Source organism: Megascapheus bottae, chromosome 24 (genome assembly GCF_031878675.1).
Source record: "Megascapheus bottae isolate mThoBot1 chromosome 24, mThoBot2.hap1, whole genome shotgun sequence".
Classification (NCBI taxonomy): Eukaryota; Metazoa; Chordata; class Mammalia; order Rodentia; family Geomyidae; genus Megascapheus; species Megascapheus bottae.
In genome coordinates, this window is record NC_143532.1 from 6,093,855 (window position 1) to 6,113,040 (window position 19,186).

Genomic DNA, 19,186 nt, shown 5'->3' on the forward strand with positions numbered 1-19,186 from the left:
AATACTTTCCCTTCCTCCCCTTTCCCCAACTTTAAAGTCATTTTTTGTTCCCAGATGACAATAAAAATAACCTTATCTTTTTTTCTTTCTCTTCTGTTATGTGGACTAAGTAACTATCTGACCTCCAACCAAAGAAGATCTGTAATGTTTCCTTTCCTACTGAAAACAAGTCAAAGCCTCTAAGATCTACCTACAGAGGTCACTGAAGGACAAATGCACAGCTTGGGAGTGCAGCCTTTCCAGTGCCCAAAACACCAGACAGCTCAGAAAATACCAAACCAATCTCAGGAGCAACTCCATCCCCACCTCCCCTACTCCAGAAATGGTTGCCTATCAAGTGCCTAAAAGGATGATAATTCTCCTGGGATGGAGGAGGTAGGGGTTGTCTAGAGGGGAGGTCTGATCCTGAACAAATACACAGAGAGAGGTTCTCACTGGGGTTTCACAGCTGTGAAGCTGGGGTGCAAAGAAGTTGCTAAGATGGGCAGTAGTTAGCTTGGAAAGTAGGCCGTGTCTGTTTCCAGTCATAACTTCTTTCCATAAGGGATCCACAGGGATCCAGCCTGCCAGCCTATGGCAGGGCTGTTTTCAGCAGCACAGTGGAATGGGGCCTGAAAATCTCCAGTGTACTCTCAGATCATGGAGAGATGAGATGATCTTGGAAAAATGTGCAAGGCCAAAATAATCAAATCACTACTGTATCACCTCAGCATGTGTGCACATGCGCGCGCACACACACACACACACACACACACACACACACACACACACACACACACACACACACAGTAAGCCGGCAATGATGAGCTGGAATTTCCTGGGTATTCCCTCCTCGTGCAGTGCCTCAGTGGGAAGAAATGCCCCCAGAGGTTTCAATGGAGCAAACGGGGAAGTGAAGCCAACTTCTCTATAAATTTCCTTTTGATCGCAGCATTGGACATGGACTTAAAGTAACAGATACTCTGAGATAAATGAACTTCAAAGAGAAAGGGACATTTTGAAAATTAAATTATACTGCATGGAGCAAGCATTCCATCAACAATCAATACATTCCCAATAGTTGTGCCCATAAAAAGCAATCCATGGAAGAATATAAACAAAAGGCCTGACATGAAAAGCAGCTCAATCTTACTAATAATCAGAGATGTGCCAATTTAATCGACACTTCTACAAAGGGCTCACTCTCCAAGCTGACAGGAAATGTAGGCAAATGGACATTCTCATGACAACATTCCAACGGTCCAGTTTGAGGGGGGCTATATCAAGATGCAAAGGTTAGGGTGCAAATCCCTTCATCCTGCAATTCTACAGCGCAAAACTATAGGACAGTCCCAGGCGGGCATAAACATTTCATTACAAAATGTTCATCCCCATTCCACAGCTATTAAAATGCTGGAATCCACCCAAATGTGCCACACGGGGGGAAGAAGTGGAACCAGAAGATGGAATACTATGCAACCATTTCAGACTCACATTTAACAGCAAGGGAAGAGACTCCCCTCCTGGAAAATCCCAAGAGAAAGAAGGGGAGAAGCCAGTCACTAGCATGACAGGCAGAGGCTGCCAGCGATGCTCACTGTGCCGGTAGGAATCTGGAGTGACTTTTTTTCTGGACTTTGCATGAATGTTTAGTAACCATTTTAAAAATTACTTCAATGAGATGGTATGAGTTTAACACCTGGCATAAACCCAAGGTAGACAAATGCTGGTTCCCAGACTCCCTTCCCAACACCTGTGTCACATACACAACTTTAGACAGCTCCAGGGAGAGAGCCTCTATGCACAAGCCTGGATGGTGTACAAGCGCCACCTGTCTCTGCCTTCGTCCACCCTCCCTTGCAGGGCCACACCGAGCCTTCACACATCTGGACTTGGGGCACATGAGCAGCTTAGGGAGAGAGCAGCAAGGACTGTGCACTGTGATTTCTCTGAACAGAAAGAGAGCAAATGCAGTCAACAGGGAGAGTCAAGAGTCCTGTCCTAACACCTGCACCATCCAGGGCAATGTGATCTCAGGCAAGTTACCTCACCTCTCTGGTCTCTCATCTTGATCTGCTCCAAGCCAGCTGCATACATTGCAGTGAGAATTAAGGGACATACAGGAGCTTATCAGCACGACACATTATCATGGCCAGTGAACAGAAAGCTAGAATAACTGAGTACAAGGTAAAATGAATTTTGCCTTGACCTCAATTTCTATATAGCCACCCAAGAAATTTCACTGGTTTTTGTTCTACCTGAAAATCCATAGCTCCCCTCACCTTGCTAGCTTTCTTCTGCCTACACAGAGTCAGCAAAGTCTCTGGGACATGAATTCTTTCCCCATGCCTCTGTCTCCCCTGTCTTTCATACACACACTAGAGACCATCTCAGATCTACCCAGGAAATCCTAATTCAGAGGCAGCTGTCTGAATACGGCTTCTAATGACAAGGTGGTGGAGGAGAGGAGCCATGCAAAGCCTTGAACACTCCAAGTTTTGAAGCCATTAGCGTAACCCCGGGTCACTCACGTCCATGCCCCCACTGAGCCAGATCAGCACAGGGCTTCATGAAATGCACTGTTGTATTATGAAGGCACCGGGGAGATGAAACTCTTCCAACTAATGGAATACGTGTCTTCCTTGAAGAGACCTTTGCAGAAAGGCCCTGTTGACGGGAAGGCGATGGGGAGAAGTGCAAGGATCACGTGTGAACTGTGAGGTGAGCACACGTCCAAGAAAGGACTGAGGTTGCCAGCCTCAGCCCATCCTTCATCCTCAACTCTAAGAATTCCCACTAGTCTTCCAGTTTATTTGACAAACAAACAACACATTTGCATAGGAATGACCAAGACAGCTTTACTCTGGGGAAACAACTTTACAATGCTACAAAGTACACATTTACAAAGTGTCCAGGCTCTCACATTTCCCAAAGAGAAAACGGTGCCAAGGGAAAAAAGAATAATAGAAAATATACAAGGTATTAAAACTTGGTCCTCATTTAAAATTTGCAAATAAGCAGTGTTATAAAGCCAAACTGAGCCAGATTTGATGGTTCAAATATGCAAATAATGGTCCTCCAGGAAGTTTAGACAGTAGCCAAAGTTCAACTCTTTTTCTTTTTGCCAGCCCTGGCGCTTGAACTCAGGGCCTGTGCAGTGTCCTTGGGATTTCTCAAGTCTAGAACTCTTCCACTTGAGCCACACACAGCACCACTTCTGGCTTTTTCTATGTATATGGAATTGAGGACTTGAACCTGGGTCTTCATGCATGCTAGGCAAGCACTCTACCACTAGGCCAAACTCCTGGCCCCAACCAAGTTCAACTCAAAATTACCCTCAGGGCGACAGGCAGAGCACTAGCTACCTGCTTCCTATTATCTAGCTTAATACAGCCTCTTATTTCAGAAGTAGACACTGCGTCCGATAGGACACTTTTTATTTCTTACACAAAAATGTGTCATTAGGGCCGGGAGTTTGGCCTAGTGGTTAAAGTGCTCACCTAGCATGCATGAAGACCCGGGTTCGATTCCTCAGTACCACATACATAGAAAAAAAAGCCAGAAGTGGTGCTGAGGCTCAAGTGGTAGAGCTCTAGCCTTGAGAAAGTCCAAGGACAGTGCTCAGACCCTGAGCTCAAGCCCAGGACTGGCAAAAAAAAAAAAAAGTGTCATTAATAAACAACCTATTTAAAACACATCACCTAACACGAGGTAAGGGTAGAGGCTGAGGCAGGGGAGACACTATATTCTTGTGGGGGCGGTGGGGAGACAAAAAACCATAAGGTCACTAAGGCACACTCAATGAACCTTAAAAAAGCATTAATATTTAAATATTACAATTTCCACTTAGAAACAAAAATCAGACTATTGATAGGCCAGCATACTCAAAATCAGTACTGTTGTGAAAACCCTTGTGCAATCTGGAGGAGCAAGCTGCTCCCTGGTACAACGGGCCTTCTCACCAGTGGATCTCCTCAGCCTTGGCATTTAATGCAAACCAAACAAAAGCACAAAGCCAAAGTGGGGGGAGGGGGAGAGAGGGGGGAGGGAGAACGAGAGAGAGAGAGAGAGAGAGAGAGAGAGAGAGAGAGAGAGAGAGAGAGAGAGAGAGAGGGAGGGAGGGAGGGAGGGAGGGAGGGAGGGAGGGAGGGAGGGAGGGAGGGAGAGAGAGAGAGAGAGAGAGAGAGAGAGAGAGAGAGAGAGAGAGAGAGAAAAGAAAAAAAAAAAAACCAAAAAAGGAAAAAAAAAAAGAAGAAACAAGCGTGAACACTCACAGGGATCTTCAGCTTAAACTGTATGCCTGAGAAAAGAGAGATCTAAAAGACAGGTTAGAAAAAGTAAAAGGCATTATTTAACCAAAATGAAACCAAGACCCACTGAGGAAGGAAACTGCAAGCTCCTGCCTTTGTTTAATGATATGGAAGTGCAATAGCGCCCTCTAGTGGGGAAAACAAAAACACACCAGAACATGTCAACACCAGGGTCAGTAACAGAAAATACTTGGAATTACCACATTAGGATTCAGAAACAATGATGGCATGATGCACAAAAAATAAAAATCATTTTAGCTGGAATTTTAAGCAAAATAATTTGTGGATTTTCTTACACAGCCTTATGAAATCTCAATAGGGTAGAATAATTATTATTTGAATGATCAGCTTGAACCACTATCATTGAACAGTTTGTTCAATGGCCCTCGTTTGTTATAAAACACAAACCTACACCAAAATATAAAATTCAGTGGCTAAACATCACATGACAAAAAAAAGTTTCTTCTGAAGACTAACTGGGCATTTAAAAGGATTGCGAGTAGGAGTCTGTGCAACATAGGAAAAATTTGCGTGCAAGCCTACTCTATGTGAATCTATTCAGAGCCTTTACACCAGATTATAAAACTGTAAGATAAGGATCTTTGGAATTGTCTTTAACTGGCCAATTCCTGCTATGCCTGGTGGCCAAGAGTAGTCACATGTAAAATGGCTGTTCAGATCAAAACTTAAATGTCATTCAAAGAACTGTTGTCCCAAATTTGTCACAAAGTTCAATCAGGTTTCCCAATTCCAATTCATTTTGCTTATAGTAAATGGATGTATTTTAGCCTAAGAGAAGAGTTGTCACAAATGTTTCTAATTAACTCCCAAAAGGTTAGATTATCTCAGGATTTTTTTCCCCTCCACTCAATGAGCACTAGGGTCTTACACAGAAGACAAACACCAAAGGGCCCCAAAGTTCAAGGCGCACCGATTACAGGAAAGGACACACTGGCCTTGCAGGACCCCAGGCGCAGTGAGTCCACCTGTGGCCCCACCCAGGAAAACCATTATGACTACCTTTGTTTGTGGCCTGGGATTTATGGGGACTTCCAGAATACATGAAGGGGAAGGTCAATGCCTCTGCTTGGGCTGAAGGCAAAATTCACTTCGGTATAGAAAGAAAACAAAGCCGGTACTGTGAGGAAGCTGGCCAGCCCACGGCCTGGAATGGGGTTGTTTTTCCTGCACTAGTACAGCGCTGGACAGCACTGGAGGCGGCCGGAGACCATTACTGCTGTGGCCACCAAGCTTCGATGGCAAGTTCAGCTCCATCCAGGAGCCAGACTACACGTTTTCACCACCGGGCCCAGCAAGCTGAGACATCATTCCTCAAAAATTTCACCACACAAACATTTTAGATCCCTGAAAGAAAATTTGTTATATTCATTTATCTCAGGGTGAATGAACCTAGGGAGGGTGATTCTGACAGCTATAATGTATACTTTTATGGTGTGTGTGTGTGTGTGTGTGTGTGTGTGGAGGGAGTTACTATAATAAACCTCAGGGAGGTGATTATAAAATAGAAACCAATAGAAAATTAAAGCATCAGTCCTAAAATACATTTTGCTGATAGATACCTAGGTGGCCAGGTTGTGTTTGTTGTGAGGGAAAAACCAGTTTTGTTTTTCTTAATGGGTCCTCTAGCTCAAAAATCGAATTCAGGCTAGGCTATTGCAGACTGAAACCCACCACATTCAATAAACCCAACATTAAAAAGGTTCAAAAGGTCAAAGAAACTTTTCATCCTGACCAAACTCTGGAAGGAATTTAAAAATAAAATTTGAGCCACTACTGGCTTAGGATTGGAATAAAGAGCAAGTTTTATCACTATTACCACACAACACTATGCTGAAAATATCTTATTTGCTCAGCCTTCTTAATAGTCTTTTAATGGATGTTTCACAAAATCCTGGCCATTACACCACAAATATGATGAAAGTAAATCACTCCCCTTGCGGCATCAAACCACTGGCCCGTGTGCAGTCATTCCACGCCCCCCACCACTAGAGGGCACCGTCTGGGCCCATAGATTCAAGATACAGATTCAAGGCTGTACAAAGTGCCCCTCCTGGTTGGACAGATAGGTTGAGACTGTCAAGGCCTGGGTGGAAAATACCCACCCTCCCTTTTCTGAGACTTCCAAACTGGGATGCAGTAGCAGCGTGTTGAAGCCATTTTCATTCTTTATACAAAGCCAGAGCCAGCAAGCTGCAGACTCCCGAGAGCCAAAAAAGGCCTGGCCCTCCTGCTCAGGCTATGCTGCCTCAGGCAGCAGTGAACTCCTTCCTCCCTTGTCTACTGGTCAGCTGTGGGGCTGTGGGCTCCGGGCCTCTCGATGGGCTAGCAGAAGCTCTGGGTGGAGAGATGACTTCCCCCTGGACAGTGATGCTGATCTCCACAGACAGGGGTCCACAAGCTACAGCTTTCAATCTACACACTTCTTCGGGTTCAGAAAGCTGGTTAAACAAAGGTCAAGGAGAGAAGAGCGTTAGTTTCTGAGGAGACAACAAACTAGCCTTCAGATACCTAGAAAAAGGTGCTAGGTATCCGTGGGGCTTCCCAACAGTTACAAGGGATTTGTTAGCAGTCTTCCTGCAGCGGGGTGGGGGAAGGGGGCAGCTCTTTCATCCACCTCAGATATAAAGGAAATACCGAGGCAGGGCAATCACTGAGTGAGAATTTAATGCAGGAGTCGGCAAAATCACTGTAAAGGGCCAGGCAGTGACTAGTGTAGGCTTCACAGGCTATGTGCTGGCTGCTCTAATTCTCAAAGGCTGACCATACATTAAGTGGGCCTCACCACCCCAGTAAGTCTTTGCAAAATCAGGCAGCAGGTTGGATTACACCTGCGGGCTGCAGTTTTCACCCCCAACCTCTAGACAGCAGAACCCAGCCAAAAGAAGCAAGTCGGCCAACAATCCATTAACACAAAGATCTCATGAACCATGGGCACAAACCATGATCAGGGTCACCTGATCCTACGGAGCCGAATGGAGTTAAAACTCTCCACTAATAGTCATAACTATCAAACTCAAGAGCACTCTGCATCACCTGGAGACAGAGGAGCGCCATGACAAATTCTGCTCGGAGGACATTTGAAAGGGGGCAGGGACTGAGAACAACCCTACTGTCTACCACAGATGCTCTTTCCTTCCAGCGGGCCTTACCCACGTGCCAACAAGCGTGCCAACAGGCAGCAATGCACACCGGGGCAGGGAGTACACTAAGACCACAGTTCCCACCCGCCACGGGCCCAGGACACCAGGCACTCAGGCACCAGCAGAGCTCAGGACCCAATCCACTCTGTGCACAGCTGCTTCATTTGAAATGGGCCAAGAATAAAGTACTGATGGCAATTTATAAACTGGTGAGCTGAAGGCAGGACTTGATCTGGAAGGGACAGCCTACACAGCAAGGGCACTTTCTGAGGCAGCCACTCAGGACACAAAGGCCAGCTCCGTCCTGATAGAAAGCCACGTGTCTATCTCCAGTCTCTCCTTTTCTTTACCCCTGATACTACTGCTGCACAGGGAAAGTGATTTGTGAGGGTTTGATTGCCTGGAATGTGCAGCGTAGTATTTCAAGGATTCAGAATAAAAATGTTCAGGACTCACCTAGACCTACACTCCTCAAAGTATGTGAGGCAATGGGGAAGCTGTTAAAGGCAATTTCTGAGGGAAGGTGGCACAGTGGGAGAGAAGCTGAAGGTGCCTGAATGGCTAGCTGTCCTCCTGAGAACCTCCTACCCATCTCTCCTGTCCTGAGCAATACGGTGGCCACACCACTGGGGCCACACTCCTGCAGGGACCACAAGAGGAACTGTGGTCACAGGAAAGAAGGGAAAGTGGGAGCTGTGAAGAGGCAGAGAGCTTGGCCTTCTTCCTTGAGCCGTTCCTGTCAACAGCATGTTTCTCCTCCATGTCTCAGAATGCCCCCTCATCCTGCATGCCCACATAAGAACAACTTCATGTACAAAGCAAGTCCGTGAGACTGGAATGACAAAGCCACGAGCCCGGTGCTACAGGACAAGCCCCGCTCTGGGACTGCGCCTGTGAGACCCTCACAGCGCTTACGGGAGACACTGATCAAGATGCAGGCTGAGCCATAACCACAAACCTGCGCTTGCCTCATGATGCTGGGAGAGGCTGTGGAGGCTCAAGGAGGAGACATGAGAGGGAAGAAGATCAAAGATCTGAGAGCCCAACACTGGGGCATGGGGTGAAGACAGAGGGCAGGGACATGGATGCAGTCCATTCCATCTGTAAACAAATCTGAAGGAGCTTCCCCTGCCTCAAAACAAAGCCAGTCCCTTTGACAGAAGGGGACAGTGCCACTTAGCTGCTTCAGTGGCGGCTGAAGTGGAGGGAGGAGGCCTTTTGAGCCCTTCACCTGCTGAGGGTCACTGTGGCTAAGAAGTGGCAGTGATGAGGGTTAACATAGAGGTGGAGACAAGGACAAAGTCTCCGGTCTTAATGGGGAAATAAGATCCTGTTCCCAAAGGAAAATGACAGGCTCACTGACCACTGACAGCCTGCAGTATCCTTGGCTCTGAAGTCACGATACAAGGCCGACTGGCCCCATATCCCATTACCAGTCAATTTAGGTTTAAATAACCCGGATAATTGGAATATGTTCATGCGCCACACAGACCAGGTGAAAACTCTCTGAGCCCATTGTCCGCAGTCCCCTAGCACCAAAATAGCCACAGCCTTTTGCTGAGTGTTCAAGTTTCCCATCTCAAGGTCGGCCCTGCATGGCCTTTCACAGTCACACCACCCCGACAGAGGCCATAATATTAATGAAACAGGAGTGGTAAAGGCGGTCACCCATGTTTACATTAGAGACCCACCCTTAAAGAAAAATGTCATTTTAGTCTCACGTACATGGATCTCATCACAGCAGTCACAAAAGAAAGACTAGGAGTGAGTGAAACAGAATCGCCGTCGGCTCAGAGCCTACCTATGCCTGCATTGGCTCCGGTGACCAGCACCACCTTCCCGGAGAAGTCTCGGCCCTGCAGGATCTCCATGGCGGTGCTGCTGCCGTCGTACCTCTGTCTGCTGGCTGGCTTCGTGGGACTGTCGTCCACCGTGAATGCCAGTCGCGGGTCCAGGTAGGTGGTTCTTTTATTTATGTGGCTGTCGAGGAACACAGAAAGCCGTGAGTGAGCAGTAGAGCACGGCACACAGGTGTGAGCTGCCCTGTGCCAAGGCGTGCTCTGGATCCCAAAAGACCCAGGACCTGCAGAGATGCCTGGAAGAAGCACCTCGCAGCTCCCATTGCCTTGCCCCCACTGAAACACAAGCACCAGCAATCTCCTGGGCTTCCAGAAAAGGCACGGGGACCTGTGCATATAACACCTTTCATCATTTAAATTCCTATGACCAAGCACCTGAAGCCAGGTGCCTCTAATCCTAGCTACTCAGGAAGCTGACATCTGAGGATGGCAGCTCAAATCCAGCCCAGGCAGACAAATCCCTAACCACCAAAAAGGCAGAAGCAGAGCTGTGGCTCAAGTGGTAGAGTACCAGGCTTGAGTTGGGGGGCGGAGAGGGGGAATTAAAGGACAGCATCCAGGTCCCTAAGTCAATCCCTAGTAACAGATAAAAATAATTAAAAACAAGTGCACCGAGTAAAGTGAGTGTTTTTGTAGGTACTTACTCAACAAAAAACACCTGTCCGTTCTCGTCGGTCTCTTGTTCCCATCCATAGGGCAAATCTGAAACACAGCAAAGGCTGACAGGTCTGCGGGTGGTAGAGTGAGGGGAAGCCCTGCTCAGGTGTGGAAGAAAAGGTGCCCTGGCCCCTGAACCCACCCTAAAGACCAACAGCTCTGGTCACAGATTCCCCTATGGCAGTTGCAGAGAGAAGGCCCGTTGTCCCAGCGGGATCCACATTCTGCCTGGTACCACAAATCCTATTTCATCCTTGATGGCTCTGAAATGCTCCAGTCAGCTCCCTTACATGGGCCCACAGACTCTGCAGGAGTGGCAGGCACCCAGCTCCACTCCAATGCTGCCCGTGATGTCTCTGAACCACAAAGCAGTCCTGGGTAGTGTAAGAACAGGGTCGTCCTGTGCTTTCTCTTTGTCTCAACTTCTCTTCTCAGAAGTGCTCAGAAGCACTGTGACCTCACAAGGCATGGCGATCTTTGTGGAATCCCATAAAATACTGATATTAATTCCAGTATAAACTAAGACCATGTTTCCAACAGTGCAACTGGAGGAAAAACTAATAAACTGAGAGTCAAAGGCCCCAATTATTTTAATACTTTTTATTTAAGACCAGCAAGTAATCACTCTCCTCTACCCTAAGATCTTATCGCCTCCTCTGGGCCAAATCCCACAGGCACTCAGAGTTCTTGAAGGTCTTCTGCCAGGGAGCCAGAGGCTACAACCACCTGTCACCTCCCCGCCTGTGACGTCCTCCCAACCGAATGAATGCTCCAAACACAAGAGGACACCCAAGGGACAGCATACATACCTCCTGCTACTCGTTTTCTTTTTCCTGTTTTCGGGTGCTCCCACTGCGTCTTCTCCTCACTGTGACTGTTAAAACAAAATACACGAAGTCATAAGTAGAGGCTAGCATTCCTAACATTTATGAAAAGTAAAGTACAGTTTTGTTTCCCTCCCAGGCTATATTCTCTCTCAACAGGAGTCAAGTCAGACTGAGGGAAAACTATGCAAAGCGTTTACCTCAGGTCCAAAGTCTGGGTGAGAAGGATCCATCCTTTGGGAATCCTGAATCCTTGGGGAACCTCACCTGGATTAGCCAGATGAGTAAAACAATTCAGAGAGGAGGAGAATGCGGGCAGGGCTGCAGTTCTGCAGGCTATCTTTAGAAAGTTCCCTGAGTCCCCCAAACACCTGAAGCAGTGCCTGGGTTTTGTCTTCATTTTACAGACAAACCCACAAGATGTACTTTAGGATGCTGATGATTCACATGTCATTTAGATATAGGGTTAACCTTAAAATGCTTGGTGTTTCCCCAGATGCAGCTTCAAAGTGTCCCATTAAGCACTGGGTCCCAAGGGCAATCAAGAGATCAGGAGCACAGTGAGCTAGTCCTATGAGCTGTCGTGCTGCACACCTCTGGTGTGCCTCTACTTCCCCATCTGCATGTGAGGCTGCTGGGGTCATCTCGGGGACTGCTAAGGAGGTCTCCTGCAGCATCAGCATACAACAAGCTCTCAGGAATGCAGGCCGTTATTGCAAACAAATTGATAATAGACACTGGTGTGATTTCTGTTCCATACCCAGCACTTAATCTCTGAACAGCACAGAGGCATAACTAATGGGCCAACAGCTAGAACCACCTGTCACCCAGTGACAAGGTAGCCAGGAAAATACACAATTATTTCATCAGGAAACAGAGGCTGTTCCCAGAGGTATTCAAAGATGAGGCTGGGCTTCCTAAAAGCTCACATGCGCTTTCCGAATATAGAAGTATATTTCTTAATCACACAGACACCTAGATCCTGAAATGTGAATTCTCCACTCTTGTCAGTTAGGTTGACACTTGTAGAGAGGGTGAACTTCTGTAAAACTTTCCAGGTCACAAACAAGGTGTGCCTTCTCAGAAACTGCAGGTTGTGGCCAGTTTCTTCAAACACCGGGCAACTGGGCAGGAAAGGGTGTGATTTGGGAGCAAAGACTCCAAAACCCCAACATCCATTTTCTGGGGTTCTCACTCACCAGCCCTGGACCCTTGTCCAAGCTCCTCATGCCTCAGTTTCCTCATCAGGAAGACTGGGGATAACCTAAGACACTACTGGAAATTAGTGTCCTTCCCCACCACAAACTTCACAATCCTGCACCACACACAGACCAAAGCCCAGCACAGGCCACCCTGGGGCCTCTACCCCCCTCTCATTGCCTGCCCTACCTGCTGACCCCTTACTCCCTCAACTCACCTTCTCCTCCCTGTGCTCAGGTGTCAATTCTAACATCACCTCCACCTGCTGACACACACTTCCTGATAAAGACTGCAACTCAGTTCCCACAATGCACCAGGGCTAGCTGACGACCTGTCACTCTGCCCAGCAAGAATGAGCCCTTAAGAATAACTGGGTCTCCTTCCCGAGTAACAGGTGTTCAGCAAGGAGGCGTGGCACTGAAGATCTCTTCATGTGTGGAGTGAACTCACCAGGGTTTGGGGAAGTTTTATTCTTTTTTTTTGGGGGGGGGGGGGGAAGCTGGTCACTTAAGATAGCAATGGTTCACACACCCGTGGTAGCTCGGACACGCTGGCAATGGGAGGGCCCGTCATAAGTAACTCAATCTCTGTCATAATTAACTCAACCTCTGGAAATGGAGGGTGAGGGGAGCCCAGGAGCTGACAGTCAATCATGTGGATACCACTTGGTGAGTCAAAGCCAAGGGATGATCTACTCACTTGAAAAACTCTCTTAACGGGTCCCCAGCTGAGTATGGAGACATACTCCTAGCATTCTAACTCCACAGGAGGCCGAGGCTCTGGAAAAGGGACTTTTCTGGAAAGGGACTTGGGACATTCCACCTCTCTCTCTCCCACACCGGACTCCTCCCCAGCCTCCCCGCAGCGCGCAGGGCGCAGGGCGCAGGGCGGCAGGGGGCGCGCTGCCAGGTGACCCCCGCTTGACCCGGCGCCCGCAGACCCGGCCGGCCGCGGGGAGGGGAGGCGGGGGGGGGGAACCCCGGCTTCCGCTGGGGACTCCCGGCTCCGGTCACCTGTCACCCAGCGCCCGCAGGGCCTCGCCGGGGCCCAGGCCGGCGCGGCCCAGGGACAGGTGCAGGGCCGTCCAGGGGCGCCCCAGGCCCAGCGGCCCCACCGCGGCCCCTTACTTGGCGTAGTAAACCCAGCCGTCCTTGGTGGTTCTCTCCTCCCAGCCCGGGGGCAGCTCGTCCTCGCTGTCCGTGTCGTCCAGGCCCGCGTAGCGCAGAGCGGCCATGGCGAGGAGAAGGAAGCGCTGACGGATGCCCTGAGGCGCCGCCGGGGCTCCGCGCCGACAACTCGTACTCCCGCTCCCACCGTGCGCCGCGCGCGCCTGCGCACTGCGCCGCCCAGAGCCGCCCTGGCCCGCTCCGTAGCTGAAATCCACTCTCCTGGATTTCACGACTGCCTGAATGGAAGGGGCGGAGCCTCCCGGGGCCAGCGGCGAAAACGCGGAGGACGAAGGGGGCAGCCTCTCAGTGGGAAGGAAAACGTGGAGAAGGATCTTTGGGCTGGGCGCTGGAACGGAGCTTCAACACTCAAAAAGCCTCAGGGAAGGGGCGTGGGGCATCCAGTCAGGGTCCAGGACTCCGCCCGTTGCTGGGCGACCCATCATCACTTCCGCGTTGCTCTGTCCAATCGTGCAGGAGACCCAGCAACAGGGAATCATGGGAAATGTAGTCCAAACCCAAGTGGACTAGAAAATAGAGCAGAAAGGATGCATTGTGGTTGAGGGTGTCCCTGGCTCCAACCTCTCCTTGTCTTTGGGTCTTATGGAGAATAAAGGTCCCTGCTTAAAATTTGTTCCAGGTATTATCATCACTCAAGTTGATTCACAACCTTAGATATGCACTTGAACACAACACCATTAAAGGGAGGCAAGCTTAGTTAACTACCCAAGAAGAAAGCAGAGTCACTGGGGAATCCCATTGTTTCATTGCATATCTGTCTCTTGACTCCTACGTAATCAGACAGGGCTACCCTCTTTTCAATCACTAATGCTCAGAAAAATTCTTTGAGCTGCAAACTATCAATGGATTACAAAACAACATTCTAAATTTACAATGCATAACTCAAAACCTCCTGGAGCATCTGATAAGTACCCAATCTATAAATATCCTGTATCCATAACCTAAAGCACAACTTGAATGTGGCTTTGCCTAAAGTAGTTTTCCATAATCCGCTCTACTTATTTCTTGTTCCCCATTTCATATAACAGGGAAAGCCACTGGCCTATATCTCAGAGAATCCAAGCCTCTCTCAAGGCATTACATATTTTACTCTGTGCCAGTAATCCCAGATATTCCAGAGATTGAGATCTGGAAGATTATGGTTTATATATCTAGCATAGGCAAAAGAAAGTTCCAAAGATTCCATCTCTAAAATAACTAGCCACAAGCTAGGCTGGAAGAATGGTTCATATGGCACTGTGTCAAGGCTAGTAGGCAAGATAAGTGAGGATGAAGCCCTGAATTCAAATTCTGGGTATACGTACACACACACATAATACAATATATACATATATTATATAAGGCCAAGATATCTATAATATCAACATTTACATATACGTTTTATATATACGCAAGTGAAGAACAGTTACAATGGTACATTTTGTTTTCAGATCTTGAAATTGATTATTGCTGTACTATTTCTGCCTGCCTCACTGAACATGCCCAACCAAAATCCACCTTACTTGAAAGCTCTGTTTAGCTTTATGAGTTCTGTAACCCCATCTCAAACCAATTATAACATCTTTTTCAAATTTGAGCAATTTATATTAACCTGTGTTTTCCTGTGACCTGTCACCTAAGCCTGTGCATTCCTTTGATATGAATAGGAAATGAGGTCACAGAGGGAACCAGGTCAAAGTGAGAAGTCTCATATTCTCAGCTACCGGGGCCTCTACTCAAGGCAGGACTTCTTTGGTTGACCTCAGGTTGTGCTGGCCAGAGTCTCTCCTGCCACTATTGCCTGTGACCTGATGTCAGGCCAGAGGCAGATAAAAGTTTGAGGTCCTACAAAACGGATAGTTGCTCTCCACTCCAGTGAGTGTCAATCAGCATGCTATCCTGATTGCCCTTTTCCTGTAACTTACTTATTGGACCCTAACAGATGATTAAGAAGACATTCGGGCATTTGAGAACTGTCAAGGGTTTGAATTCCAGATTCAAACCTGCAGTCAGGCTCATATACAGGCATAGAACAGAAACTATTGCGACAATAAGAGTTTACGCCACACATGTGGCGGTCCTTGCCTGTAAGCCCAGTGATCAGGAGACTGAGGCAGAAAGATTAGAACTTTGAAGCCAGAATATCAGGCCACACTGGGCTGCACAGTAAGTCATTCAGATAACATAAGAGCCAGTCCAAGGAGAGGCCTATTTTTCCCCATCCCCTCTCACCCCTGTGGACTACATTTTCTCTGCTCTCTCCACTGGCATGCCCTGCTTGCTTTTTGGTTTCTGACCTTCCACATTAGTTTTGACTTTGTTTTACTTAAGTCCTGTCAGCTGTTAAGCTCTTACTTGGTTACTAAGATGATGATGGGTTCGAGAAAGCTCGGGAATAGGTAAGCTTTCCGAAGTACAACCCTCAAGGATACCTCAAGAATGGTTTATTGTGTTGCTGGGCATGGCAATCCTCACCTATAATCCCAGCTCCTTGGGAAGCAGGAGAGTCACAAATATCAAGAATTAGTGAAAAGAGAGAGACCTGTCTCAAAAAGACAACATACAAATGAAACAGCAGGGGGCGCAGCACAACTGGTAAAGCATTTGCCCAGCAAATGAGTTGTGAGTTTAATCCCCAGTATTGCAAACAAACAACAACAACAAAGAGGTTTTTTTCTAAGATTTAAGAAAATTTGAAAGGTAAAGAATAAGCATGTGTGTTTACACAATTGCACAGCAGGGGGCTCTGTCTGCCTGTTCTTTTCAAGGTTGAAGCCCAGTTCCCCCAACAGATAATTCCTGCACTTTGAACTTGCTTTTCTTTTGAATTATTTCTTCAACACCTAGAAATTTGTGATCAGAAAACTGATTCGTTTGTGCTGACTGCAATTTGGCATCGCTCAAATGATAGGTATGCAGTGGGGAAAATGTGTAGCTTAACATTCCTGGGGATGTACAATTCCTTAATTTATCCCCTTCATGATGGGGGGCGGGGAACTGCTCTGCAAACACGATCTAACTGAAATCAACACTCCTTGCTAGGTCAGGACTGGAGTTTTGGTGCTCAAAGGATTTGGAGTTTGTAATCCCCAAATATGGTGCCTTTCTTCTCCTGAGCCAACCCTGATGATTACAAAGTGGCTTCTGGGAGGCACTCCTTGACAAAGGTGTCTGATGCAGTCTGCAGTGGATAAAGGAGGGGAAACTGAGGGCTTGAAGCTTTATCTCCTCCAAGAGTATTATTGAAAGATAATAATATTGGGTAGTGGGACCTTTAGGAGGTAATTAGGCTGCTAGGGACCAAGAGTGGATTACAGCCTTTATAAAAGGGCGCGTTCAGCCTCCTTCTTCCTCTGCTGGGATAAGCCTTCCACCATGAGGCTGTGTAGAAAGACCATGCCAAATGTTGCCCCTTTCCAGACCTTGGCTCCTCCGTCGTGGACTTTCCCGTCTCCAGAACTGTGAGTTGTTTGCATTTCTTCTTGGTAAATGATGCTGTCTGTGGTAGCCAGGCCACAGTGGACGCAAACAGACAGACACTCAGGTGCCAGGCGAGAGTAGATTCAGCATACTCTGCTGGCTCCTGAAGGACAAACTCGGTTTGTGAAGAGTGCAAATGAGTGTGCGTGTTTGTTCTCCGGTAAGTAACTTTATGAGGAGAGCCATGCAGATACTGATGACATTGTCGGGTGGAAATTTCTTGTCCTCCCTTCTGTCACAAAAGACTCTGCACTTCCTGATTCCGTTCAGCTGTTGTATTCTTTACCACTGATTACTAAGAATGTTTCTCATGGTTTGACTCTATGGCTGTAGTTGGATACAGTGTTGTTTTTAACAAATAAATCAAAGTTGCTCTAGAGTTGGAGGTATGCAACAGATTTTAGGAAAGACAAAAAGCTTTGTGCTTTCTGGGTTTTGAAAAAAATGGCAGAACAATTAGATTATTTCCTTTGCATATTGGTTTGATAATAGTGACCGGCATGCTTGCAATTTGGAGTGAGAACATAGATTTGTGCCTCCCCCTGAAAAGTGTTTACTACAATGCCTTACCTCACTCATCCAGACAACACTTATTTGCTCTTGGTAATTGTTAGATATTTCTGACCCAGGCACCAGTGGCTCAGGCCTGTAATCTTAGCTACTCAACAGACTGGGCTCTGGGAATCACAGTTGAAAGACAAATCCATCGATTGTACCAGTTTGCTCAAATCTGTGATTTTCCCCACATATCCTGTCAAGTTTGGTGCCATCCAACGCAGCCTGTATAACCCTCACCAATATCTAAACACATCCCCACTGTCGAGCTTAGCTGCCAAATTCTGATTTTGTTTGTAGAAATGCTTAACCTGCTCCACCACCTGCATGTGGTTTTATCCTTGTTGTTACCGACTGTGGGCATCATAAGTCGACATCATCCGGGGATGACCACCTGTGTGTAGTTATGATCCCCGGGTGTGGTGTTTGCCATTAAAAACTCAGCCCCACTGAGGCTTGGAGCTGCTCTCTATGAGCCCGAAGCTGGAAAGCCACCACTACATTGCTATTAAAATGACTCCTAGCTCGGGTCACTGAGTGCTGGTGACTCTATTGTTGGGGGCTTAGGTACTCCCAAAGTGGCTGGGATACTGCAATGAAAAAAAGAACTTAAACTTAATTCTAAGTGTATGTAGCTAACATTTGCAAAACAGGCCATTATTCACAAAACTCATTCAACATGAACAGAAATTTTTTTTTAAAAGGTATTTATTTGAAGGACAGAATATATTTAGAATTGTTTTGCTTCCAAAGCACCCATTTTCCCTCAAGCCTAAATTGTGTAATTCCATTTTAAGCCAATGGAGTTATTTTATCCACTCTAGTTAAGCAATTTAATAGGAATAGCATTGGCAGCATAAAAATTTGAATAGATGTGTGATCCTAAAATAGTATTATTTAAATCTGACTAGCTCTCCCAATAATACTAGTAGAGTCAAATAAAGAGTGAGGGTCCAAAAAGTAAGCATATAAAGTTTTTCAGCCCCACCCCCAGCTTTTAGCATATATAATGACTGGAAGGATATAAAATCAAAGGAAAAGAAGGATCTATTTCCTCTGTTCTTGTTTTGTGGTTACTCATTTAAGTTGGAAGTCATAACTTAATGCTGCCAAATGTGTAGCCTCATTAGGTTTAGTTTCTGGTTTTGTTTTTGCTTTCTGATGCAATTGAGAAATGCCCAAAAAGCCGGGGTGGGGAAATTTAAACCAGATCCACGCTTCCTCTTCATTCTTCTGTTGTGGCTAGCAAGATAGGGAGGAGCAGAAGCTGGAAGCTAGGACTGTGGACATACACCTTGCTAACGAGAATGCTGCACAGGTATCAGACAGAATTAAGGAATTCTGAACCCTCACATGTTCAGCAAGGCACCGCACAGGATGATGGTGGTTCGTTGATATAACGGATCTGAAAAGCTCCTGTGGACATGATGATGTCCTACCTTGACAAGCCCTTAACCTCACTGTTCACTGGAGTAAACAAACCTGTTACTCTGTCAGGCCTACAAGTGACTTATGAACCAGTAGATACAGTACATAATACTAGATCGTGATAATAAACAATTCTGTTGCCTGTTTAGAGGTTGGAATATGCTGGAATTTCAGGAGGTTTGATTGTTGCCATGTGTTTTCCCAGGGAAGCAGTGTTGGGTTGTGGATCTTGAAGAGACAGGGCCCTGTGGGAAGTACTCAGATGGCTGGGGGGGTGCCCTTGAAAGGGACTGGGGGACCTTGCTCATCTGTAGCTTGAGATGGTGTCACTTGCTTCTGTCCTGACATGCCACCATGGTCCTGCTGTCTCACTGGAGCCCAAGTCAGGCTGTGCAGGCTGAGTTCCTTTGCTGTCATAGGGAGTCTGTGTCAAATAGCTCCTTAGATGGATAGAAGGCTGACTACATGCTATATTATTTATTGCTTATTTTAACTCTTTTATGCTTATTTTATTGTGCATTCTTATTTCGATAAAGAAGCTTATTCTAAAAACCTTCCTGTCACACC

General features: G+C 46.9%; 1 protein-coding gene across 3 annotated transcripts in view; it reads right to left on the bottom strand.

Annotated features, from left to right (window-relative positions):
- The window catches only part of Wwox (WW domain containing oxidoreductase), a 690,264-nt gene extending 676,930 nt beyond the window's left edge, over positions 1-13,334 (bottom strand). The window contains exons 1-4 of one of the 3 annotated variants that reach the window (XM_090357246.1): positions 13,118-13,334; positions 10,776-10,840; positions 9,954-10,011; positions 9,252-9,430 (exon numbers count right to left, since the gene is read on the bottom strand). In XM_090357246.1, coding sequence (XP_090213372.1) covers positions 9,252-9,430; positions 9,954-10,011; positions 10,776-10,840; positions 13,118-13,224 — 409 coding nt within the window. In that variant the 5' untranslated portion in view covers positions 13,225-13,334. Of the gene's footprint in view, positions 1-9,251; positions 9,431-9,953; positions 10,012-10,775; positions 10,841-10,990; positions 11,103-12,207; positions 12,230-13,117 lie in introns of those variants that run through there. The other 2 variants (XM_090357248.1, XM_090357247.1) reach the window with 2 other exon arrangements.
- Positions 13,335-19,186: the final 5,852 nt, after the last annotated feature.